At 37.2% G+C, this 20,602-nt stretch overlaps 1 protein-coding gene across 1 annotated transcript in view; it reads left to right on the plus strand.

Moving 5' to 3' along the window:
* The first annotated feature begins 999 nt into the window (after positions 1-999).
* The window catches only part of LOC134852977 (adenosine deaminase 2-like), a 95,426-nt gene continuing 75,823 nt past the window's right edge, over positions 1,000-20,602 (plus strand). Inside the window, exons 1-2 of the mRNA XM_063868871.1 lie at positions 1,000-1,327; positions 1,985-2,137. Of these exons, the coding sequence (XP_063724941.1) occupies positions 1,067-1,327; positions 1,985-2,137 (414 nt within the window). The 5' untranslated portion in view covers positions 1,000-1,066. The remainder of the gene's footprint in view (positions 1,328-1,984; positions 2,138-20,602) is intronic.

Consider the following 20,602-nt stretch of genomic DNA (forward strand, 5'->3'; position numbering starts at 1 on the left):
AGTCATTTAGTTCAAAATTTAAAAACGGATATCATCTGACACAGAAATAAAAACCAGATATTATTTGGCACAAAGTTGAAAGCAGACACCGTTTCACTGAAAAACGCAAGTGGATATCACTCGGCTGAAAAGTCGCAAGCAGACCTCATCATTCGAATCTACTCAGCGAGTCACAAATGGAAATCATTTGACTCGAAGTATTTGACCGAAAATTATGAAAAAAGACATTATCAAATTTTAAAAGACAAAAAAATATTTTGGCTTTTCTAAGTCAGATAATGCCCTTTTCAATTTTTGTCGGTCAAATACTCCTAATTTTTGAACCTTTGAGTCAAATGATTTCCATCATATGGCGCATAAATCCGAACAAGGACATCATTCAACTCAAAAAAGTCAAAAAATGACATTATTTGACTGTTTGGATTGAAGCAAGCGCGGATCTACGACTTTTTCGAGGGGGGGGGGGGGGATTTTCAAAAAAAAATGGAAATTTAGTCGACCTTTCTTTTAGGTCGACCAAATCAATTTTTGATTTTCTGAGCTCTCCCAAACCACTATAAAGACTCTGTTTTGGCCAAAATTTCTGCGCCGCAGGCAAACTTTTGAAAAACAGGCCAAAAATAGCGTTACAAAAAATAATTACAATGAGGAAAATCTTCAGTGGGTTTTGGGTACATCGATTCATCTGTATGCTTCTTATATAAAAATGAAATATCCGCATTTTTCACAATGTCGCAACTTGTCGACAGACTTACATAGTTCGACGTCGTCGCAACTTTGGCGACGGATTCAATTCCACTCAAATCAAAATAAACATTTGATCTAGGTAACTTCGTAGTTTGAAATCTTCATATGTATCAGAAAGTAAACTGTGGCGTGTGTTGCAACATGCTATAGTTTGTTTTCTGATATCTATACTCTTATCGCATGTTTACTTTGATTTAGGGTTCTTTCAAAGGGAGATTGAGAGTCCTTCATTGTCACAAATTAAACCTGTTCACCAGCGGATCAGTTGATCATTTTCACTCTGTTCAATTCGGTCAAATATCACAACAAATTACCCAAAATGCGGTCAAAAATAGGCCTCACATTTTTGGCTCTGTCTTTTTTTGCTGTTTGCTCTGCGAGATCCGCAAACTCCACAGGAGCTCGTTTTTCATACGTGTCGACCTACTACGAGACATCAGCAGAAATGCCATCGAAACTGAAACTAGCGATTAGTAATAGAACTAACTTTGCGTTTGTGTCTGAACTTGGAGAACACAGACCGCAGGGACTCGACGTCTCGGCTGCATATGAGAGGATCACACAGAACATCATGGACATCGTAAGTTAACAAGCCGCATGTTCAATATCTATTTTGAACTAGTCGACACCATTTAAAAATTCAATGAAGATAAAGGAAAAAATTTCGGAATTTTCGAGCGGGAGGCGGCTCTAAATTAAAAGAATAAGTAATCGATTATAGTTTAATCAATGCAAAAATCAATGCAAAAATTAATCAATGCAAAAAAAAGCCATTATAATCTGTAAAAAATCAAATATAATCAGGATCGAATATACGATTTCATCGAGGGGGAGGTGGCCATTTTGTAAAAATTTGTCGACATTTTTTCGACATTTTTTCAGAGCTCTGCCAATCACTATAGGGACCCTAATTTGACCAAACTTTCTGTGCTGCAGGCATTTTTGGGCACTTTTTGGAATTTTTTGACCAAAATAAAGCGTTTTTTGGCGCGCACTTCTCCCTCAAAATTAGGCGCCTTTAGAAAAATTTTAGGGTCAGTCTGACAAAATGGATGTCTGGAATTATTATCAAAAAGGGCGACCCTTTATATTGGAAAGTGGTCAAATCCTTGAAAAAGAAGCAATTGGTTTCCTAAATCCAGAAAAACAGCGGAAATTTTTAAAATCTGTTTGTAACTTTTTAACAAGTCGTCAAATTTCTCTGTAAAGTTGTATCTCCTATTGTTTTTTTTATCAGAAGTCAGAAAGGTTATTCGGCAGCACTCAACACTTGGAAGAAAATGACAGTCTGGTCAAATACCTTGCACATATGTTTCAATTTGGAAAACACACACCAGACTGGGTCAATATATCTGCATATGAGACCACCAGAAGCAACCTGATCGATGTCGTAAGTTGATATGCCTCAAATTACGAGTCCAAATTGTACCTAGCGCAATGGGATCTCTTTAACCTACCCCATCCCTTTTTACCTACCGGGGTCGAGGTTGCTGTATTATGATCAGAAGGTTGCGACCGCCGCGACCAAATCGAAGGTTCGTGAACGCCACCACCACGGCCGCGACCAGATTAGAAGGTTCGTGACTGCCGCGATCAAATGAAAACTAACCGCAACCCGCACAATCAAGGGAAAATTAACCCCAACCCGCACGACCACAGAAATTTTAACCGCGACCGGCACAATCAAAGAAAATCAACAGCGACCGGCGCGACCAAATGAAAAGCAACTCGAACCCGCGCGATCAAAGGAAAGTTAAACCCAACCCGCACGACCAAAAGAAAGTTAACCGCGACCGGCACAATCAAAGAAAATTAACCGCGACCGGCGCGACCAAATGAAAAGTAACTCCAACCCGCGCAATCAAAGGAAAGTTAACCCCAACCCGCGCGAGCAAAGGAAAATTAACGCCAGCCCGCGCGACCAAAGGAAAGTTAACCGCGGCCAGGGCGACCGAAAGAAAATTAACGCCAACCCGCGCGACCAAGGGAAAGGTAACCGCGACCGAAGAAAAGTTTACGGCATTTGGGGGAATGTTTTGACTGAAACTGACAAAGGTAAAAATTTGAAATCCGCGATGTGGAACGAGTTGTGTTTGCCGATGATCTTTGAAACCGCAATCAATGGATAGATAACCGCGACCGGCGCGACCAAATGAAACTTGATTCCAACCCGGCGACCAAAAAAAGACCGGCACAATTAAAAAAACAATCGCGACGGGCGCAACCAAATGAAAATTCACTCCAACCCGCGCGACCAAAGGAAAGTTAACCGCGATCGGCGCGACCAATTGAAACTTAACTCCAACCCGCGCGACCAAATGAAATTTAATGCCAATCCGCGCGACCAAAGGAACGTTTACCGCGACCGATGTAACTAAAGGAGAGTTAACCCCAACACGCGCGGCCAAAGGAAAATTAACCGCGACCGGTGCACTCAAAGGAAAGTTAACCACGATCGGCACGACCAATTGAAAATTAACTCCAACCCGCGCGACCAAATGAAATTTAATGCCAACCCGCGCGACCAAATGAAAATTTACCGCGACCGGTGCAACTAAAGGAAAGTTAACCGCGATCGGCACGACCAATTGAAAACTAACTCCAACCCGCGCGACCGAAAGAAAATTAACGCCAACCCTCGCGACCAAGGGAAAGGTAACCGCGACCGAAGAAAAGTTTACGGCATTTGGGGGAATGTTTTGACTAAAACTGACAAAGGTAAAAATTTGAAATCCGCGATGTGGAACGAGTTGTGTTTGCCGATGGTCTTTGAAACCGCAATCAATGGATAGATAACCGCGACCGGCGCGACCAATTGAAACTTAACTCCAAACCGCGCGACCAAATGAAATTTAATGCCAATCCGCGCGACCAAAGGAACGTTTACCGCGACCGATGTAACTAAAGGAGAGTTAACCCCAACACGCGCGGCCAAAGGAAAATTAACCGCGACCGGTGCACTCAAAGGAAAGTTAACCACGATCGGCACGACCAATTGAAAATTAACTCCAACCCGCGCGACCAAATGAAATTTAATGCCAACCCGCAGAACCAAATGAAAGTTTACCGCGACCGGTGCAACTAAAGGAAAGTTAACCAGGATCGGCACGACCAATTGAAAATTAACTCCAACCCGCGCGACCGAAAGAAAATTAACGCCAACCCTCGCGACCAAGGGAAAGGTAACCGCGACCGAAGAAAATTTTACGGCATTTGGGGGAATGTTTTGACTGAAACTGACAAAGGTAAAAGTTTGAAATCCGCGATGTGGAACGAGTTGTGTTTGCCGATGGTCTTTGTAACCGCAATCAAAGAAAGATAAATGCGACCGGCGCGACCAAATGAAACTTGACTCCAACCCGGCGACCAAAAGAAAGACCGGCACAATAAAAAAATAATCGCGACCGGCGCAACCAAATGATATATAACTCCAACCCGCGCTACCAAAGGAAAATTAGCCGCGACTGGTGCACTCAAAGGAAATATAACCACGATCGGCGCGGCCAATTGAAACTTAACTCCAACCCGCGCGACCAAATGAAATTTAATGCCAACCCGCGCGACCAAAGGAACGTTTACCGCGACCGGCGTAACTAAAGGAGAGTTAACCCCAACATGCGCGACGAAAGCAAAATTAACCGCGACCGGTGCACTCAAAGGAAAGTTAACCACGATCGGCACGACCAATTGAAAATTAACTCCAACCCGCGCGACCAAATGAAATTTAATGCCAAACCGCGCAACCAAATGAAAATTTACCGCGACCGGTGCAACTAAAGGAAAGTTAACCATGATCGGCACGACCAATTGAAAATTAACTCCAACCCGCGCGACCGAAAGAAAATTAACGCCAACCCTCGCGACCAAGGGAAAGGTAACCGCGACCGAAGAAAAGTTTACGGCATTTGGGGGAATGTTTTGACTGAAACTGACAAAGGTAAAAATTTGAAATCCGCGATGTGGAACGAGTTGTGTTTGCCGATGGTCTTTGAAACCGCAATCAAAGGAAAGATAACCGCGACCGGCGCGACCAAATGAAACTTAACTCCAACCCGCGCGACCAAATGAAATTTAATGCCAATCCGCGCGACCAAAGGAACGTTTACCGCGACCGATGTAACTAAAGGAGAGTTAACCCCAACACGCGCGGCCAAAAGAAAATTAACCGCGACCGGTGCACTCAAAGGAAAGTTAACCACGATCGGCACGACCAATTGAAAATTAACTCCAACCCGCGCGACCAAATGAAATTTAATGCCAACCCGCGCGACCAAATGAAAATTTACCGCGACCGGTGCAACTTAAGGAAAGTTAACCACGATCGGCACGACCAATTGAAAATTAACTCCAACCCGCGCGACCGAAAGAAAATTAACGCCAACCCTCGCGACCAAGGGAAAGGTAACCGCGACCAAAGAAAAGTTTACGGCATTTGGGGGAATGTTTTGACTGAAACTGACAAAGGGAAAAATTTGAAATCCGCGATGTGGAACAAGTTGTGTTTGCCGATGGTCTTTGAAACCGCAATCAAAGGAAAGATAACCGCGACCGGCGCGACCAAATGAAACTTGACTTCAACCCGGCGACCAAAAGAAAGACCGGCACAATAAAAAAACAATCGCGACCGGCGCAACCAAATGAAATATAACTCCAACCCGCGCTACCAAAGGAAAGTTAACCGCGACTGGTGCACTCAAAGGAAATATAACCACGATCGGCGCGGCCAATTGAAACTTAACTCCAACCCGCGCGACCAAATGAAATTTAATGCCAACCCGCGCGACCAAAGGAACGTTTACCGCGACCGATGTAACTAAAGGAGAGTTAACCCCAACACGCGCGGCCAAAGGAAAATTAACCGCGACCGGTGCACTCAAAGGAAAGTTAACCACGATCGGCACGACCAATTGAAAATTAACTCCAACCCGCGCGACCAAATGAAATTTAATGCCAACCCGCGCGACCAAATGAAAATTTACCGCGACCGGTGCAACTAAAGGAAAGTTAACCGCGACTTGTGCGACCAAATAAATATTAACTCCATCCCACGCGTTCAAATCAAAGTTAACCCCAACGCGCGCAGCCGAATGAAAATTACCCGCAACCCGCGCAATCATAGAAAAAATAACCGCGACCGGCGCCACCAAATGAAAATTAACTCCCACGCGGCGACCAAAGGAAAGTCAACAGCGACCGGCGTAATCAAAGAAAAGTTAACTGCGACCGGCGCGACCAAATGAAAATTATCTCCGACCCGCGTGACCAAAGGAATTTAACCCCAACTAGCGCGACCAAGAAAAAAATGACCGCGACCGGCGCAACCAAATGAAACTTGGTTCCAACCCGGCGACCAAAAAAAGACCAGCACAATAAAAAAAACAGTCGCGACGGGCGCAACCAAATGAAAATTCACTCCAACCCGCGCGACCAAAGGAAAGTTAACCGCGATCGGCGCGACCAATTGAAACTTAACTCCAACCCGCGCGACCAAATGAAATTTAATGCCAATCCGCGCGACCAAAGGAACGTTTACCGCGACCGATGTAACTAAAGGAGAGTTAACCCCAACACGCGCGGCCAAAGGAAAATTAACCGCGACCGGTGCACTCAAAGGAAAGTTAACCACGATCGGCACGACCAATTGAAAATTAACTCCAACCCGCGCGACCAAATGAAATTTAATGCCAACCCGCGCGACCAAAGGAACGTTTACCGCGACCGATGCAACTAAAGGAAAGTTAACCGCGATCGGGAACGATTTGTGTTTGCTGATGGTCTTTGAACCCTGAGCCACTTTGTACCGGGTGAAGATCCAAGTACTATTAGTTAGGTACGGACGATCGATCGCCGGTGACGTTTACCCACGCTGCAGTTCCTCCAATAGTTTCTCTCTGAAACACATTGCTCACAGCCCCACCATCCCAGCTTCCCTCAACTTTCTCGCCGCTTATAGCTTTTTTTAAGCAACCAAAAATAGCATAAGGATACTTATACAACCTCCAAATTTAGTCTTATGTCATTTGATTCTCGGAAAAACACCAATGTTTGTTTTGAAAGTTTTGATGTCTGACAAATTCTATTTTAAACAAACGAGTTACTGCAAACAGCTCACATCAAGTTCAAAATTGAAGTGCTGCTTTACCTATCTACGATTTAGAATTTTTGGATTTTTTTTTCCAATTTTTTTTTGTTCTAAACATGCTAGTCATGCAATTTTCATATATGGAAATTGTATAACTAGTATTTTTTTCAGGAAAAATATTTAAAAAATTGAAGTTTCAAGCTGTAGCAGCACAAATAACGCTTAAATGTTTTTCCAGCAGTTGAATTGATTGTTCAACCTTTTTTTCACAAAAAAAGTTTTGAAAAAAAAATGCTAGTCATACAATTTCTGTATATGGAAATTGTATGATTAGCATTCTTTTCATACCCCTTTTTTTCTTTTTCTAATGAAGAGATACCAATTTCGATACCAAAACAACAATAAAATACCTTTATGAGTTAGGACCGACGGGTATAACTCATAGAGTAATTTCGGATAGGGTACACCGTCTGCTCGTCACGCTATCTTATTTTCGGCCAGATAGATTCGTGCAACTTCTTAGTCTAATACCGATCCTAATCTTACTCTTATACTATCTAGTCTCAGGTTGTTTAACTAGTCTCTGCTAGGCTCAATAGATCTAGGGTATACTGGTTTATTGCGGCTGCTGAAGTCTTCTTGGAGAGTCAACTAATTTCTAAGTTAAATTCAAATCTCTCTAGTGCTGAAATTACAAGTAATTTCAGCACTTACAAATAAGTGGATTGTTAGTCAGATGGATCATGATTGGTTAATATTAAATACTTTACATTGGTAAAATATCTAATTTATCCAATCATAAAATGTAGTTTAGATCAGGTTCCACCCATCCGGGTTTTACAGAGTTTTTTAGAATAGTCTTTCTGCAATTCAAAGGATGGATGATGGACGTTGGTATTTGGCGAACATCATATTTCTTCTGGGTTCTCTTGTTAGGGAAGTTCCAGGTTCGATCGTTGTGTCATCTCATGACAACGACTGGGTCTTTGCAACAAACTCAAATCTGATTTCAGAATGGTTGGCTATGTCAGGTTTTTCTGTTTCATTAATGAGAACTTCTTTGTGTTTTTGATCTTGTCTAGGAATGGCGTGGAGATTGTGCATGGAGGGGATGCCTGGTTACTCGGATCTGTACGTATACTTGAACATCGAGGTGGTCATTGGTCTAGTTCAATGAAGTCCTTTTCTGCGAAGTCAAGTCGTACTCTAAATCCTTTGAGTTGTGATTGTGAGCGGCATATTGATTGTAGTTGGCCATTCTTTCTCGAGTGTAGTGGGGTCGTTTTGTCTTTGGATGTTCGTCCTTGGTGTTGTATTCTGATCTATGTATTGCATAATGTAATTTACATTTTATAAAACTTTTATTAGTTTAATATTTTTTATTATGATTTTAGTTAGTTGTTTTCACAAAAGCTTTTTGTTTTAGTTCAGTTATTTTGAAGAGTTACTCACCCTTGAGTAGCTCTTATTAAAAATAGGAGTGTGGTCACAAAGCGTGGATGTAGCGCGGTGGGTTAGGCCGGCTATAGAGCATGCTCAGGACGTCCTTCCTGGTGGGTTAGGCCAGGAGTGGGAGTATGATTGCATGCGGTTTTTGTGAGAGGTCTTGTTATGTGATAACGTTTTATGTTGGGTTTGTTGTGGTTTTTCTTATGTTTTGTTGGTTGTGTCCTTTTTCTTGGTTGTGTATTGTTTGTGGTATGGGTTTGTCTTTCGACTTTTTTGTGTTTTATTATTTCTTTCTTAGACTTTATAATAGTCTTCAAAAGAATAAATTATCCAGTTTTAAACTGGGTTAATCCGGTTTGGGTACCGTTGGTTTCCTTTTCTTAGTCATGCTGTTATGCTATGTGTTGTGGTGTTTAGTAAGCTGCATTGGTTAGTTTTGTTTAGTATATAATTCCTTTCCAACCGGGTTAAAGGAAAGCTTGAAACTTGTTATCGTGTGTTAGAGTTGTTGAGTTGTGAAAGCTTGAAACTGAAATTCATTATTTAAACAATTCTTCGTGGGCGAGCTGTGCGAGTTTGGATAGAATTCTTGTGCGAGTGAATGAAAATATATCAAAAGGTTAGTACTGCATTTGCTTCTTATTAATTTACTACATAGAATTTTTAATTTTACTGCTAGTTGTTGGGGAAAATTAAGTTACAAATTTTCATCATTTTCAGATTTACTGCTTGTGGGGGAAAAATTTATAAATTAAATTACTGCATTGGTATTATATTTGTTTAATTATTTGGTGTAAAAATTAATAGAGTTTTAAACTGTTTGAAGAAGTTTTCAATTTTTATTTTCTTTTGTGAATTTTTCAGATGATCGTTGGGTGAAGGCTAAAATTCTAAAGAATACATGGATAAAGAATGGTGAGTTTCTAATATTTTAATTAGTTAGTAATATGTATAATTCATACTTACCTGTTAGTCGTCGGGGAAGAAACCGTGGGGGAAGATGTCGTGGATGAGATCTGAAGTTGTTAGTAATTTAGCTAAAATGCGGATGATATTTTTAGTTTGAAGTAGTGGCCAAAGCAATTGAAGTGCTTTAATGGTGGTTAGTTCTTCAGTGCCAACTGCAAATTCATAAGGTGTGTTTTGGATTAGATTATATAATTTGTGATTGAATTTAGTGTTATGGATGAATTCTAAAATGGGGATTTCTATAGGTTGTACAAACTCGTGTGGGATAAGGAAGGGTCGGGATTCTTCTGCGTTGAAGGTCTTGGTGATGGGACAAAAAATATACATTTGGGTTGTGGGATCATAATTTCGAAGAATACCATGAAGGTTAGTATCTTTAATGCAATATGTGAAGTTAAGAAAGAATGGTGAGGTGTATTTGGAATTGATGAATTGAAAACGATGGTGTGGTTGTCTGGAGGGAGTGTGTAGGTCGAAGTGATTTTGGATAAAACGATAATAAGTATATGTGTGTGTTTGTTTAGTGCGCAACATAATATCGTGTGAGCAGTGCAAATCTCTTTCATGTGGTGCAAGGAAATGAAAGGTTAGTGAAAATATTTGGAAGCGTTCTTTAAAACTTTCGTAGGCTTGTGTGTCTGTTAGTGCTTCTGAAATAATGTGGTCAAACTTGCGATCGAAGATATTTAGTGTAAATACATATGGTGTTTTAATGAAAAATTTCTCGGTGATTTGTGGGTTAGCGAAGCGATCGTCGTCTAAGAATTGATCTTGATTAGTTCTGATGATGTTCTGATCGTAATATTCTAGTGTATATTCATTTGCTCGGGGTGCAGTGTGTGTTTTTAGTGATTTTTTATATCCAATGTAAGTAAATTGTCTAGATGTTAGTGGTGTAGTGAGTCGATATAGCATGTCCTTATTTCGTTCTATATCGATGTGAGTGCTAGATAAAGGTAAGCAAAGGGGATTAGTAAAATGATAATATGAGGTCCAAGGAAGGGTAGGCATTAAAACGTGTTCGTCTACAAAGTTACGTGTCTCGTTAGTGTCGTGAGGGGTGTTTAAGGTGTATTGTGGAAATGAGGGTAAGGTGATAGCTAAAAATTCTTTTGTGTTAGTGTGTTTTGGATGGTTGATATATTCACGGGCTGTTTCTGGTTTCGCTGGGAAAGGATAGTTGGGGAACTTTCTTTTAAAAGTGCGGTAAGCTCTATTAGTGCTGAGTGAAGATTCAGTAGATATGGATGATGGTGCTAATGATTCAGTATAAATTGAAGAGGCTGTAGGGGTAGGAGGGTTGGATGAATCTATTGTGAATGAGATTTGGTTTATGGTTGGGATGTCAAGGTGATAGGGTTGTTGTTGTAGGGTAATGAAATTATCTAGTTCTGGGGAGATTCGGGGGGTATCTGGAGAATGAGATGATTGGTCTGAGTGAAGTGAGGAGTAGGTTGGAGTGACTTGGGAAGCATAAGAGGGTGTAGAATTGGTTGGGTCAGGGTTATTTGGTAATATGGGTTGAAAAGGGGGTTGGGAAAAAATTGAGGGGTTGGTGGGAAAATTATTGGATGGAGATGGTTCAGAGTCGGCAAATTCATCGGGGGTTTCAATATTCGGGTTATTGAGTTGTGATGTGGAGTATAAAACTGAGATGTGTGAATTAGTATCGGAATTCATGCCTGATGTTACATTACTGGTTGGGAAATCGGGTGGCGGGATAGCAAAAAGTGGTATTATTGTAATGGGAGTAGTGAGGTTGGTTGGGTGGGAATTTGAACGGTGTAGGGATCCAAGTTGTCGGCTCATCGTGGGCTAAAAAAATTATTATTTTGAGACTGAAAAGCGGTGGTATGGGGTTGTTCTATAATTTGTTCATAAGTATTTTCATCTTGTGAGTGGTGTGGCATTATATGTTGGATGGAACTTTGTGATATGGTTGGTCTAAAATTTTGGTTATGTGTTATGGCTAAATTTCGAAAATTACGTGGGACTAGGGATAATGGATGGTTATGTGGTAGAGGTGGTAACTGTGGTGCTGTTGGTGTTGTGTCTACATTGTTATGTTCTTCGTCGTATGTGTTCTGTCTTGTTGCTATTTTTGTGTTATATTCTTTTATTTGTGCGTCTAAAAGAATTTTGTTTATAGATGTAGAAAAGATTCCAAAAAATCCTGCAAATAGTATGCGTGCTACACTTGCTTGTCTATTGACTTGTGTGTGTATAGCACATGTGTTATAGATTCCTTTTAAGAGTGAAAAAAGAAATCCAATAAAGTTAAACATTGCGTATAAAATAGTCAGTTTTTCTAAGATGTAGTAGGGCCATCCTAGAAAATCAAGAATTTCATTCTTGAGTGTAACAAAGCTAAAAATATTGATAGGTGATATATCTTGGGGACGGTATTTTTCACCGTTTAGATATATATAATCTTTAATGTCTTTAAAATATCCGCTATAGTCTTGCGTATAGATGTCAGCAAATCCTGCGGTTTCGGCAAGTTTGCGTAAGTTTTGGTCAATTGATTGTCTTTGTATTGTGTCCATTTGTGTTAATAATTCTTGGAATTGTTGTGTTCTAATGTGATGTTGAATATCTGATTTTGAGTATATTCCTATTGATTGTAAGTCTATATTTGGGTTTCGAGCGATAGCGCGAATGCTTTCTGGTGAAAATTTTTTGAGTGATTGCATTAATGTGGGATATGGGGTGAGAAGGTAATATTTATCTTCATCAGGGTTTAGTTGTACTACGTTGTGGCTATTTTCTGATCCACATGGGACTGCGGTATCCCAGAAATAGGTTCTTCGTGAAAGTGTGTCAACGAAATGTACTTTATTCTTATAAAAGATAGGGATTCTTTTATAGCATCGTTTATCTTCAAAAACGTATAGTGGTGATACTTTTTTAGTACAAGTATAAAACCATAAGATGTTTCCTTCATAGTCTAAAAAATTTGATCTATTTCCTGATAGTAAATATCCTGCGTAGGGTATTTTTAATACTGCTAGTGCAAGTGATTGTAATATTTGTGTTCTTTCTAATTCGCATAGTTGGTGTAGTGTTTCTAATTCGGAGAGTGACATTTCTTGAAAAATTCGGCTAATCGTGTAGTCTAGTTTCATATCTAAGTGAATATCATAGTGGATATTACCAAAATATGTACTATTCATTAGTGATAGTTCTTGTAAACGTGTGCTTTGATCGTCCTGGGGCTTTAAATGTCCACCAGGTTGACCTGTATTCTTTTGAAAATGAACTGGTATGTATGATGTTCCTTCATTTGGAGGATGACTTGTGGCGTATGGGTCGACTTTTATTTTTCCAGTGGTCATGTCGAATCCTTTTTCGTATTCAACTAGTATTTCGGAGTATTGTGTTTTGTGAAGTGGGTTTCTGTATTTACATGCAAGTTCTGTTTCTTGATATATTTGAAAACGTGTTAATTTATTTTCTATATTATGAATTTTTCTAAAATTAGAACTTATTTTTCGTAATGGATTTACTTGTTCATATGGTATTGATTGTATAAAATATTTTTCGTGAAATTTTATCATACGAGCATGTATTTTTGCTACTTGAAATGTTGTACATGTGTCTTCGGGGAACCAAACAATTGTTGCTTGTGTTCTTGTTGTAGGGTCGCAATAACCTTGGTCGATTTTACAAGGTAATCTAATTCCTTGATAGATCATTGTGTTGTCTGATAAATCTCGTGTGAGTTGTATTTTTTCGAGTTGTATTTTCCAATCGAAAAACATGATCTCTTGGTATCCTTTGTTTTTTGTGTCTGCTTTGCAGTTTGATGGGTCATTTATACCAATGTGTGGTATCCAGTGTTTATCGTGTATATCATAAGTTAATCGTCCGTGTGCGCCATTATATGGGTACTTTTCATCTAGTTTTATATGTCCTTGATATCTTTCAAGTTCTGCTTGATGTACAGAATCCGAAAAAACTTGGAAATATACTAACTTTCTATCTGTGTTTTTATTTTTTGTGATGTTTAGTCGGAGTAACTCGTTTTTACAATCTTCGGGATTGAGATGTAAAAGTCGTTCTATATTACTCTGGTAGAATGATTCATGGTCAAGTCGGTTTTTATTTCCGTTTGAGACTTGTGAACAATGTACTTTCTTTTCAGAAAATGTTGCTGTGAATTTATATCCTATAACTGTAGTTGCTCGGGCTTTTGAATAAAGTGTTGCTATTACATTTGTAGTTTCTATGGCTTGGGGTTCTGTTTCGCATTGTGATACTTGATTTATTGCATACTTGTGTAGTGTTTTTTGTTCGTTTTCTTCACAATCGTAATGTGTTACTAATAAATCTTGGGGTCCTGTGCGGGGAGAAGGGTTTATGTTTTGATTTGAGATTACTAGAAAAAGGAGTTGGAGAAAAATTAATAATTTTAGAATATACATGTGTATGATAATCCTGAGTATGGGTTATAAAATGTGATGTAACCAATTGTCTTTTTGGTATATCTGTCGTATTTATATATTACTTCAGTGGTTATAAATGGTGGTGGTAGTGATTGAGCTGTTATGTTTGGTGGGTTTAATGGGTAGGGATGTTGAGTAATGTTGTTTAATTTAACTGTGATTTCAAACTTTAATTGTAAACTGTTTTGTTGGAGTATTTGGATTTTGTGATCACGGATATCGTCGTGAATGTCTTGCCGGTATTGTAATCTATTAAGTGCCCAGTTGTGAAGGCGATTACTTTCTAGATGTTGTCCAAATAATGGTGGAGGGGCTGTAAATGTATTCCAATCTAGTCTTAAAGGGATATTTGTTGATGATTGTTCTCGATATCTGGCGTCGAGATTATTTGGAAAATTCAAGTTAAAAGGTGGTGGTGAAATCTGGCTTATTGATGGTGTTGATGGTAGTGATAATGTTTCTGGTAGTGATGAGGATGTTGTTGTATCCGTAGAAATATCTATTGGATCATTGACTAAATTTAGTTCACCTTGTGTAAATGAATGTGTTGTCCAATATGGTAGTCGTGATGCCTGGTTTGGGGGGTTAAAGGGATTTTCACGTATTTGTTCAGATGTTGGTGTTGAACCTAAGTAATCTGATGGTAGGCTTGAGGTGCTACGTTGTGAAAGAAGCGTAGGGGTTTCTGGTAATATACCAATGGGGTTTTCTGGAGTGTTTTGTGATGGGGATTGAGGTATATCAAAATGAACTCGGGGAGTTTGAAAATGTCTGTTTCGTCGAGGATGTATAATTTGTCTATTTATTTCGACTGTATTTTGGTTGTGACTAGGATTTCTTATTCTACTTAATTCTTGTGGTAGTGTTGGGTATAAGTTATATGTTGGTTCGCTTAGAGGTGCTTGTCGTTGAACTGGTTCTAGTGGTTCTGATAAGCGAGCGTGTCGTTCTTCAAAGGTATATGGGTTATCTTGAAAAGAAATTCGTGTAGATGTTTGGGGGTTTTGGGTAGTTGAAAGTGGTGTCGGGTTTTCTTGGGATGATGTCGGTGAGGACTGACTTTGTGACTGTTGGGTAGCAATTTTTGATAGCTTTTTGGTCTATTCTTTTAGTGAAAAAGTTTATGTTTATTATAGTATTCTTCTAAAAAAAGAATTAGGAGGATTGTTGCTAGAGCGAATGTGATGATTGCTTTCTTTATACATTTGCATATGGTCAAAATGAGGGATGATAGAAATGTTATGAAAATTACAAATAGTAGAAAAATATCAGTTCTACTGAAAATAGTTCGTATCATTTAGACAAGTTGTATAAATCGTACCTGTGGATATAATCAAGGGTTTTTGAAAGTTGGAGAAATAGTTCGAAAATAGTGTAGAAAATTAAAAAAATATTACAAAAAATGATTAAGATTATTAGAAAAGATTCAAGGATATCAAAAAGAAATATTATGAAAGTTTCAAGTATCGTAAAAAATTGTTTGAGGTTTGTGATAATTTTAGTGACTGTTTGATAGAAGAGCATTTAAGAAATGACTTCGTGATCGAATATTTTTTGTTGTTCGGGGCAATATTCAAGTGTGGTCGGATTATTTATTAGTTTTTTGACAAGTGGGTTGAGTTTTGTAAAAAAAATTGTTGGGGGCAATTTTTATGGTGATCGGGAGGTCTTCTTTGTCTTTATTTTCATTTGTCAAATGATCTGGGGTATTTTTGAGTTTTTTATACTTTAGGCTAAATAAAATGGTCGTTCTTTTACTTTAGGCTAATTTAACATATTTGTTTGGGGGATATTTGAGGTCTGAGTTGGGGAAATATTGTTGATCTTTGGTTTATTAGATAAGGGAGGGTTATGATATTATGGTGATATTTATTTTAGTTGTCAAGTTGGAGTGGTTTGCTTATTTTTGACCTGGAGGTCGTAGAGTTATAGTTATAGATATGCCTGGAGTTTAATATTGTTCGTCTAGTTGGTTTGTGTTAAAGTTATAGAAGGTGACGGATTGGATGAACCCTGTTGGCTAATTATGAACTAGAATCGCTGCGTGTTTGGCAGCATGTTATTTTGAAAAATGAAAGTGTAAAATGTTTCAGAGGTGCAAAGATTATTAAATGTAGAATCAAAGTTGTTTTTGAAATTCAACTTTCTTTAATATTTTAGATTGTGGGATGAATAATTTATAATTTTTACGTGGTTGATTTCTAAGTCGTGAAGACTCTCTATGTTCTGATTTGTCGATTTGTTCTTGGGGTATTATTTGTTCTGTCATTTTTCTATTTTTTCTTTCTTTTTGAGATGTATTTTGATCTAGATTTTTTGTATTGTTTTTTGTGGTGGTTGATTTTGTTATTTGGTTTTTGAGGTGAAAATCTTTTTGTTCCTTCGTTGTATTTTCCGTATGTGGGTCATTTTGAATAACTTGTAAACCTGTAAAAGAATATAATTGAGTTAGTTCGCGGAGTGCGTATTCTTTTGGATAATAAGGTAATAGGTTATTTCGGGGTTGAACGATTTCTTTTTTGTTTGAGTCGGTAATTTTATATGTGATATCAGTGGGTTTTGCAATTATTTGGTATGGTCCTTTACGAAGGGGTTGTAATTTTTTTGAAATTCCTTTTTGAGTATTAAAATTGGGTATTAAAACAAATGTTCCAATTTTTAAATCGGAGGCTGGTGTAAAGCGTGAATTTATTTGTTCGTTAATATTTTGCCTTTGTAACAACTTTTTTGTTACTTTTTGGTAAATTTCATTGTGTTTTTTTATCTCTGTTTAAAATCCATTCGGTGTGTGTACCGGAGGCTAGTTTAAGAATTTGTGGGTGATGAAAATGATCTTCATCGTGTGTATGTAATGGTAGGTTATAACAAATTGAGTCTTTATTTGGTTGACAATAACCTTGTGCGTTTTTATGAGAATTTGCTGTAAACATTATTGGTTTGCGTGGCTTTTGGTTAAAAACCATTTCATATGGTGACATTCCTAAAGTTGTCGTGATTTGTGAATTATATGCTAAGGGAAATAGTTTTACATCTGCTGACCATTCGGTATATCTTGTATCATTGCCATTGATGATACATCTGAGATATTCTTGTAATGAACGGTTCATACCTTCGACTAAGCCGTTTGTCCAAGGTGCGTGAGATGTACGTGGTTTGTGTTTAATGTTATATAAATGACATAGTGTGATGATTTCATTATTTATGAATTCTGTACCGTTGTCTGTAAATAAAATTTCTGGTAGTCCGAATTTTGCTATCCAGTGTTCATAAAGCGTTGTGTAAGCATAATAAGCGTTACCATGTGGTACTGGGTTAAGTGCTACATAATGTGTAAATGCGTCAACAATTACCATAATGTAGGAGTTTCCTTCGGATGAGGGTGAAATTGGTCCTTTAGTATCAAATGAGATACGATGATTAAAGTACAAACTTTGTCCTTTAAAATCTTGTTTTTGTGCTATTTGTTTTTGATTTGGGTAAGGTTTATTCAGTTGACATACTATACAGTCATTGCATAGTACTTTTATCCAAATTGGTGCATTTGGGAAATAAAAGTTTTGTATAAAATTTGAATATGTTTTCTCTGATCCAGAGTGTCCTTTAATATTTTGTGTATGTGAAATATTAAAAGCTATGAGAATCATACTTAAAGGGAGACAGGGAACTGTAGATTCATTTAGTTTGTATTCTAGAAGGTCTGTGTTTTCGTTAATTGTTGTATTATTGAATTTTCGAAAATATCGGAGGAGTGTTTTGTTTCCTAGAATAGTTGAATCTGCTTTGATAGGTTTAGTTTTATATTTGTGCCATGATTTCAGTTGTCGAATTACTGGGTCAAGGTTTTGATATTGTTTCAGTGTTGAAATTGTAATTGTTTCTGTTGGGGGGGAGAAAAATGTTTTCAATTTCTAATTTAGATAAGGGTATTGTATCAAGTGGGTCATGGAGGTCAAAAACTTGATTTATTGTGTATTTTGAATCGTTTGTTTGTGGTCCTGATAAGTTTATTTTATCAGTTAAATTTTCTTTTTCAATTAGTGGAAAATGGTCTTTTTTAGGCTGGTGTTGTTTTATTCTTTTTTGTTGGGTGTTATTTTTTATCCATTGTGAATATGGGATTGGTTTAAAAGTTGATGTTCCAAGTAGATCAACTTCATAGTGATTATTTTGACAATCTAAATAAAGTGGGAAGTGTTGTAGATTGTTTATCTGTGATTGTTCAACGTCAGTTTTTACTGCATATTTGCATTCTAGTCGGGGTGATGTTTCGTTTTTTGCAAGGTAGAATTTTATATTTTTGGGTATTTCAACTGTGGTTTTACGTGTAAGTAATTCAGGTGGTGTATTTCGACTTAATGTGTCTGGTAATGCAAGATTTTTTCCTGCGGTCCAAACTATATGTAAGTTTGGGAATTTCATTAAAATTAATTGAAATCTATAAACTCGGTGGTTTGGATTAGACTTTTGTGTAGAAAGAAAGATGATTGGTTTATGGTCTGTGAATAGAACTGTGGGATGGTTTGATCCAAGTATCAGAAATTCATATTCTGTTAGTGTATATATTATGGCTGTACATTCTCTCATTAGAGTTGAGAGTCGTAGCTCTGCTTGAGTGAATAATCAAGAATTTGCTGATATGAGGTTCATTTTATTTGTACCATTATGTGATTGTAATAATGCTGCGCCGATGCCAAAGTTCGAAGCATCGCACATTGCATAAAATGGTTGATTTGAGTCTGGAATTGTGTTTGAAATTTGTTCAGTTAGAAGTTTTTTAATTTCTTCAAATCGTGCTTGATGTTCTGTAATCCATTCAAAATTATTTTGTTGTCTAAGTATATTATAGAATGGTCGTAGATATAATTGCATTTTATAAACATATTTGCTTAAAAAGTTTAACATTCCAAGGAATTCTTGGATTTTCTTTTTATTTGTTGGTGGTTGGAGTTTTTGAATAGCGTCTATACGTGATTTCAATGGAGTGATTGTTTTTCTTTCTATATTATGTCCTAAGAATTTAACTCTTGTCAAAAAGAAGTGTGATTTATCGGGGGCGGCCTTCAGATTTTCGTTCTGAAGTATTTGGTGATATTGTTCTAAAACATTGAACATTTCCTCTTTTGTCTGTGATTGCATAAAAACATCGTCTAAATAGGTGATTGCGTTTTTCTTGAGTATTAGTGGTCGAAAAATTTTGCTCATAAAAGCTGAAAATGCTGCTGGTCCTATGGATATTCCATAGAATAAGCGGTTGAATTCGTATTGTTGGTTTCCAATAACAAATTGTGTTAAACGTCGTGATTGTTCATCTAATGGCATTTGATTGTATGCACTATTCATATCTGCGGTTGTAAAATATTTTCCGTTTATTTTTGTTAAAATAACTTGTATTGGTTCAATAGGCCAATTACACTTTGATTCATCTATGAGTGAGTTGAGGTATCTAGCATCGAGAACAATTTTTAATGATTCTCCTTTGGCTAGAATGATAACAGGGTTGATAAATGTGTTGCCTTTTGGTTGTTCTTCTTTGTTTACTGGTGATATAATGTTGTATTGTTCTAAAATGTCGAGTAATCTGTTCACTTTATCGTGTAAGTGAATTGGTACCTTACTTGCTCTTTGTTTTTTGAAAACTGCGTCTGGTTTTAATGGGAGATGTAGTGATGAGCTGATTTTGCCAACATCAAATTTGGATGTTGCATAGACTGGTGAATATTTAATTAGCTGTTTGGCTAGTTTTTCAAATTCGTCTTGTGTTATTTGTGAATGTTGGAAATTAAACATTGTTAAAAATTTCTGTTGTTTCTCTGTGTAGTTACTTATGTTGAATGTAGGTTTGAAATATGGGGTTTTTGTGAAATAATCCGTATTTTTGTTTTCGTTACTTATTATATTATTTATAGATAATTCTTCATTAAGGATTGTGGATTGGCAAATATCTAGTAATTGGAGTATATTATTTACACGATATGCTTTTTCGTGTATTGGTGATATTGTAGCGTTGGTTTCGCAATAGCCTAAAAGTCCTAAAGGTAATGTTACTTGGTAAGGTGTATTGTTGTATACATGTAAGGAAATAATATCTGAATTCGAGTTTTTCAAATATTTTATTGATGAGATTGTGATTTTGAAAAACTTATGAATAGGTTTGAATTCAAAATCTGACATAAAATTTTTGTTTGTTTTGTTTTTTATCATATTGGTGAACTTGTTTGATGGAAAAATTATAGATGTTTCCTGATAGTGGTTTCAGGTGTTTTCTTTGTTGGTTATATATTGGATAAAATTTTGAAAAGAATGGTGGTTGTTTATTTAATCTTTGAAAAAATGTTAGGGATGTGTCTTTTGTTTTTGTATATTTATCTTTGATTAATATTTTACTATTCAAGATGTTGATTGTTGGTATATATTTAGAGATAAATGGTATTCCAATGATATTGTGTTTAATATCAGTGATATGGAATATTTGTTTAAATGGTTTGGTTAAAATTTTGTTTTGCTCCATTGTTCTTGTGGGGAGAAGAAATAATTGAATTTTTCCGTAGTTTATTAATGTTGATCCTTGTGCTGTTGCTAGTTTGCTGGAGGTTTCAAGAGGTGTTAGCTTTGGGTGTAAGGTTTTTATTTCATTCCATGTGGGAATGTTTATTATATTTGATTCTGCTCCTGAATCAATTAAAAAATCAATTTCAAGATCTGGTGGTTGAAATTCTTTGCTTCTTGGACTTTCTAAAAGAAATGGTATTGTCCAAATTTTTTCTTTGGGTTGTTCTTTTTGTATGTTTTGATAGATGTGATTTGTATTCAAGCATTTTGTTTTTTCGTTCTCAATGGGTTGATTTGTAGTGTTAATTTCATTAGTTTTTTGTGTCGTCGGTGTGGAATGGATGGGTTCAATATAATAATT

The sequence above is a fragment of the Symsagittifera roscoffensis genome, chromosome 8 (assembly GCF_963678635.1).
Source record: "Symsagittifera roscoffensis chromosome 8, txSymRosc1.1, whole genome shotgun sequence".
NCBI lineage: Eukaryota > Metazoa > Xenacoelomorpha > Acoela > Convolutidae > Symsagittifera > Symsagittifera roscoffensis.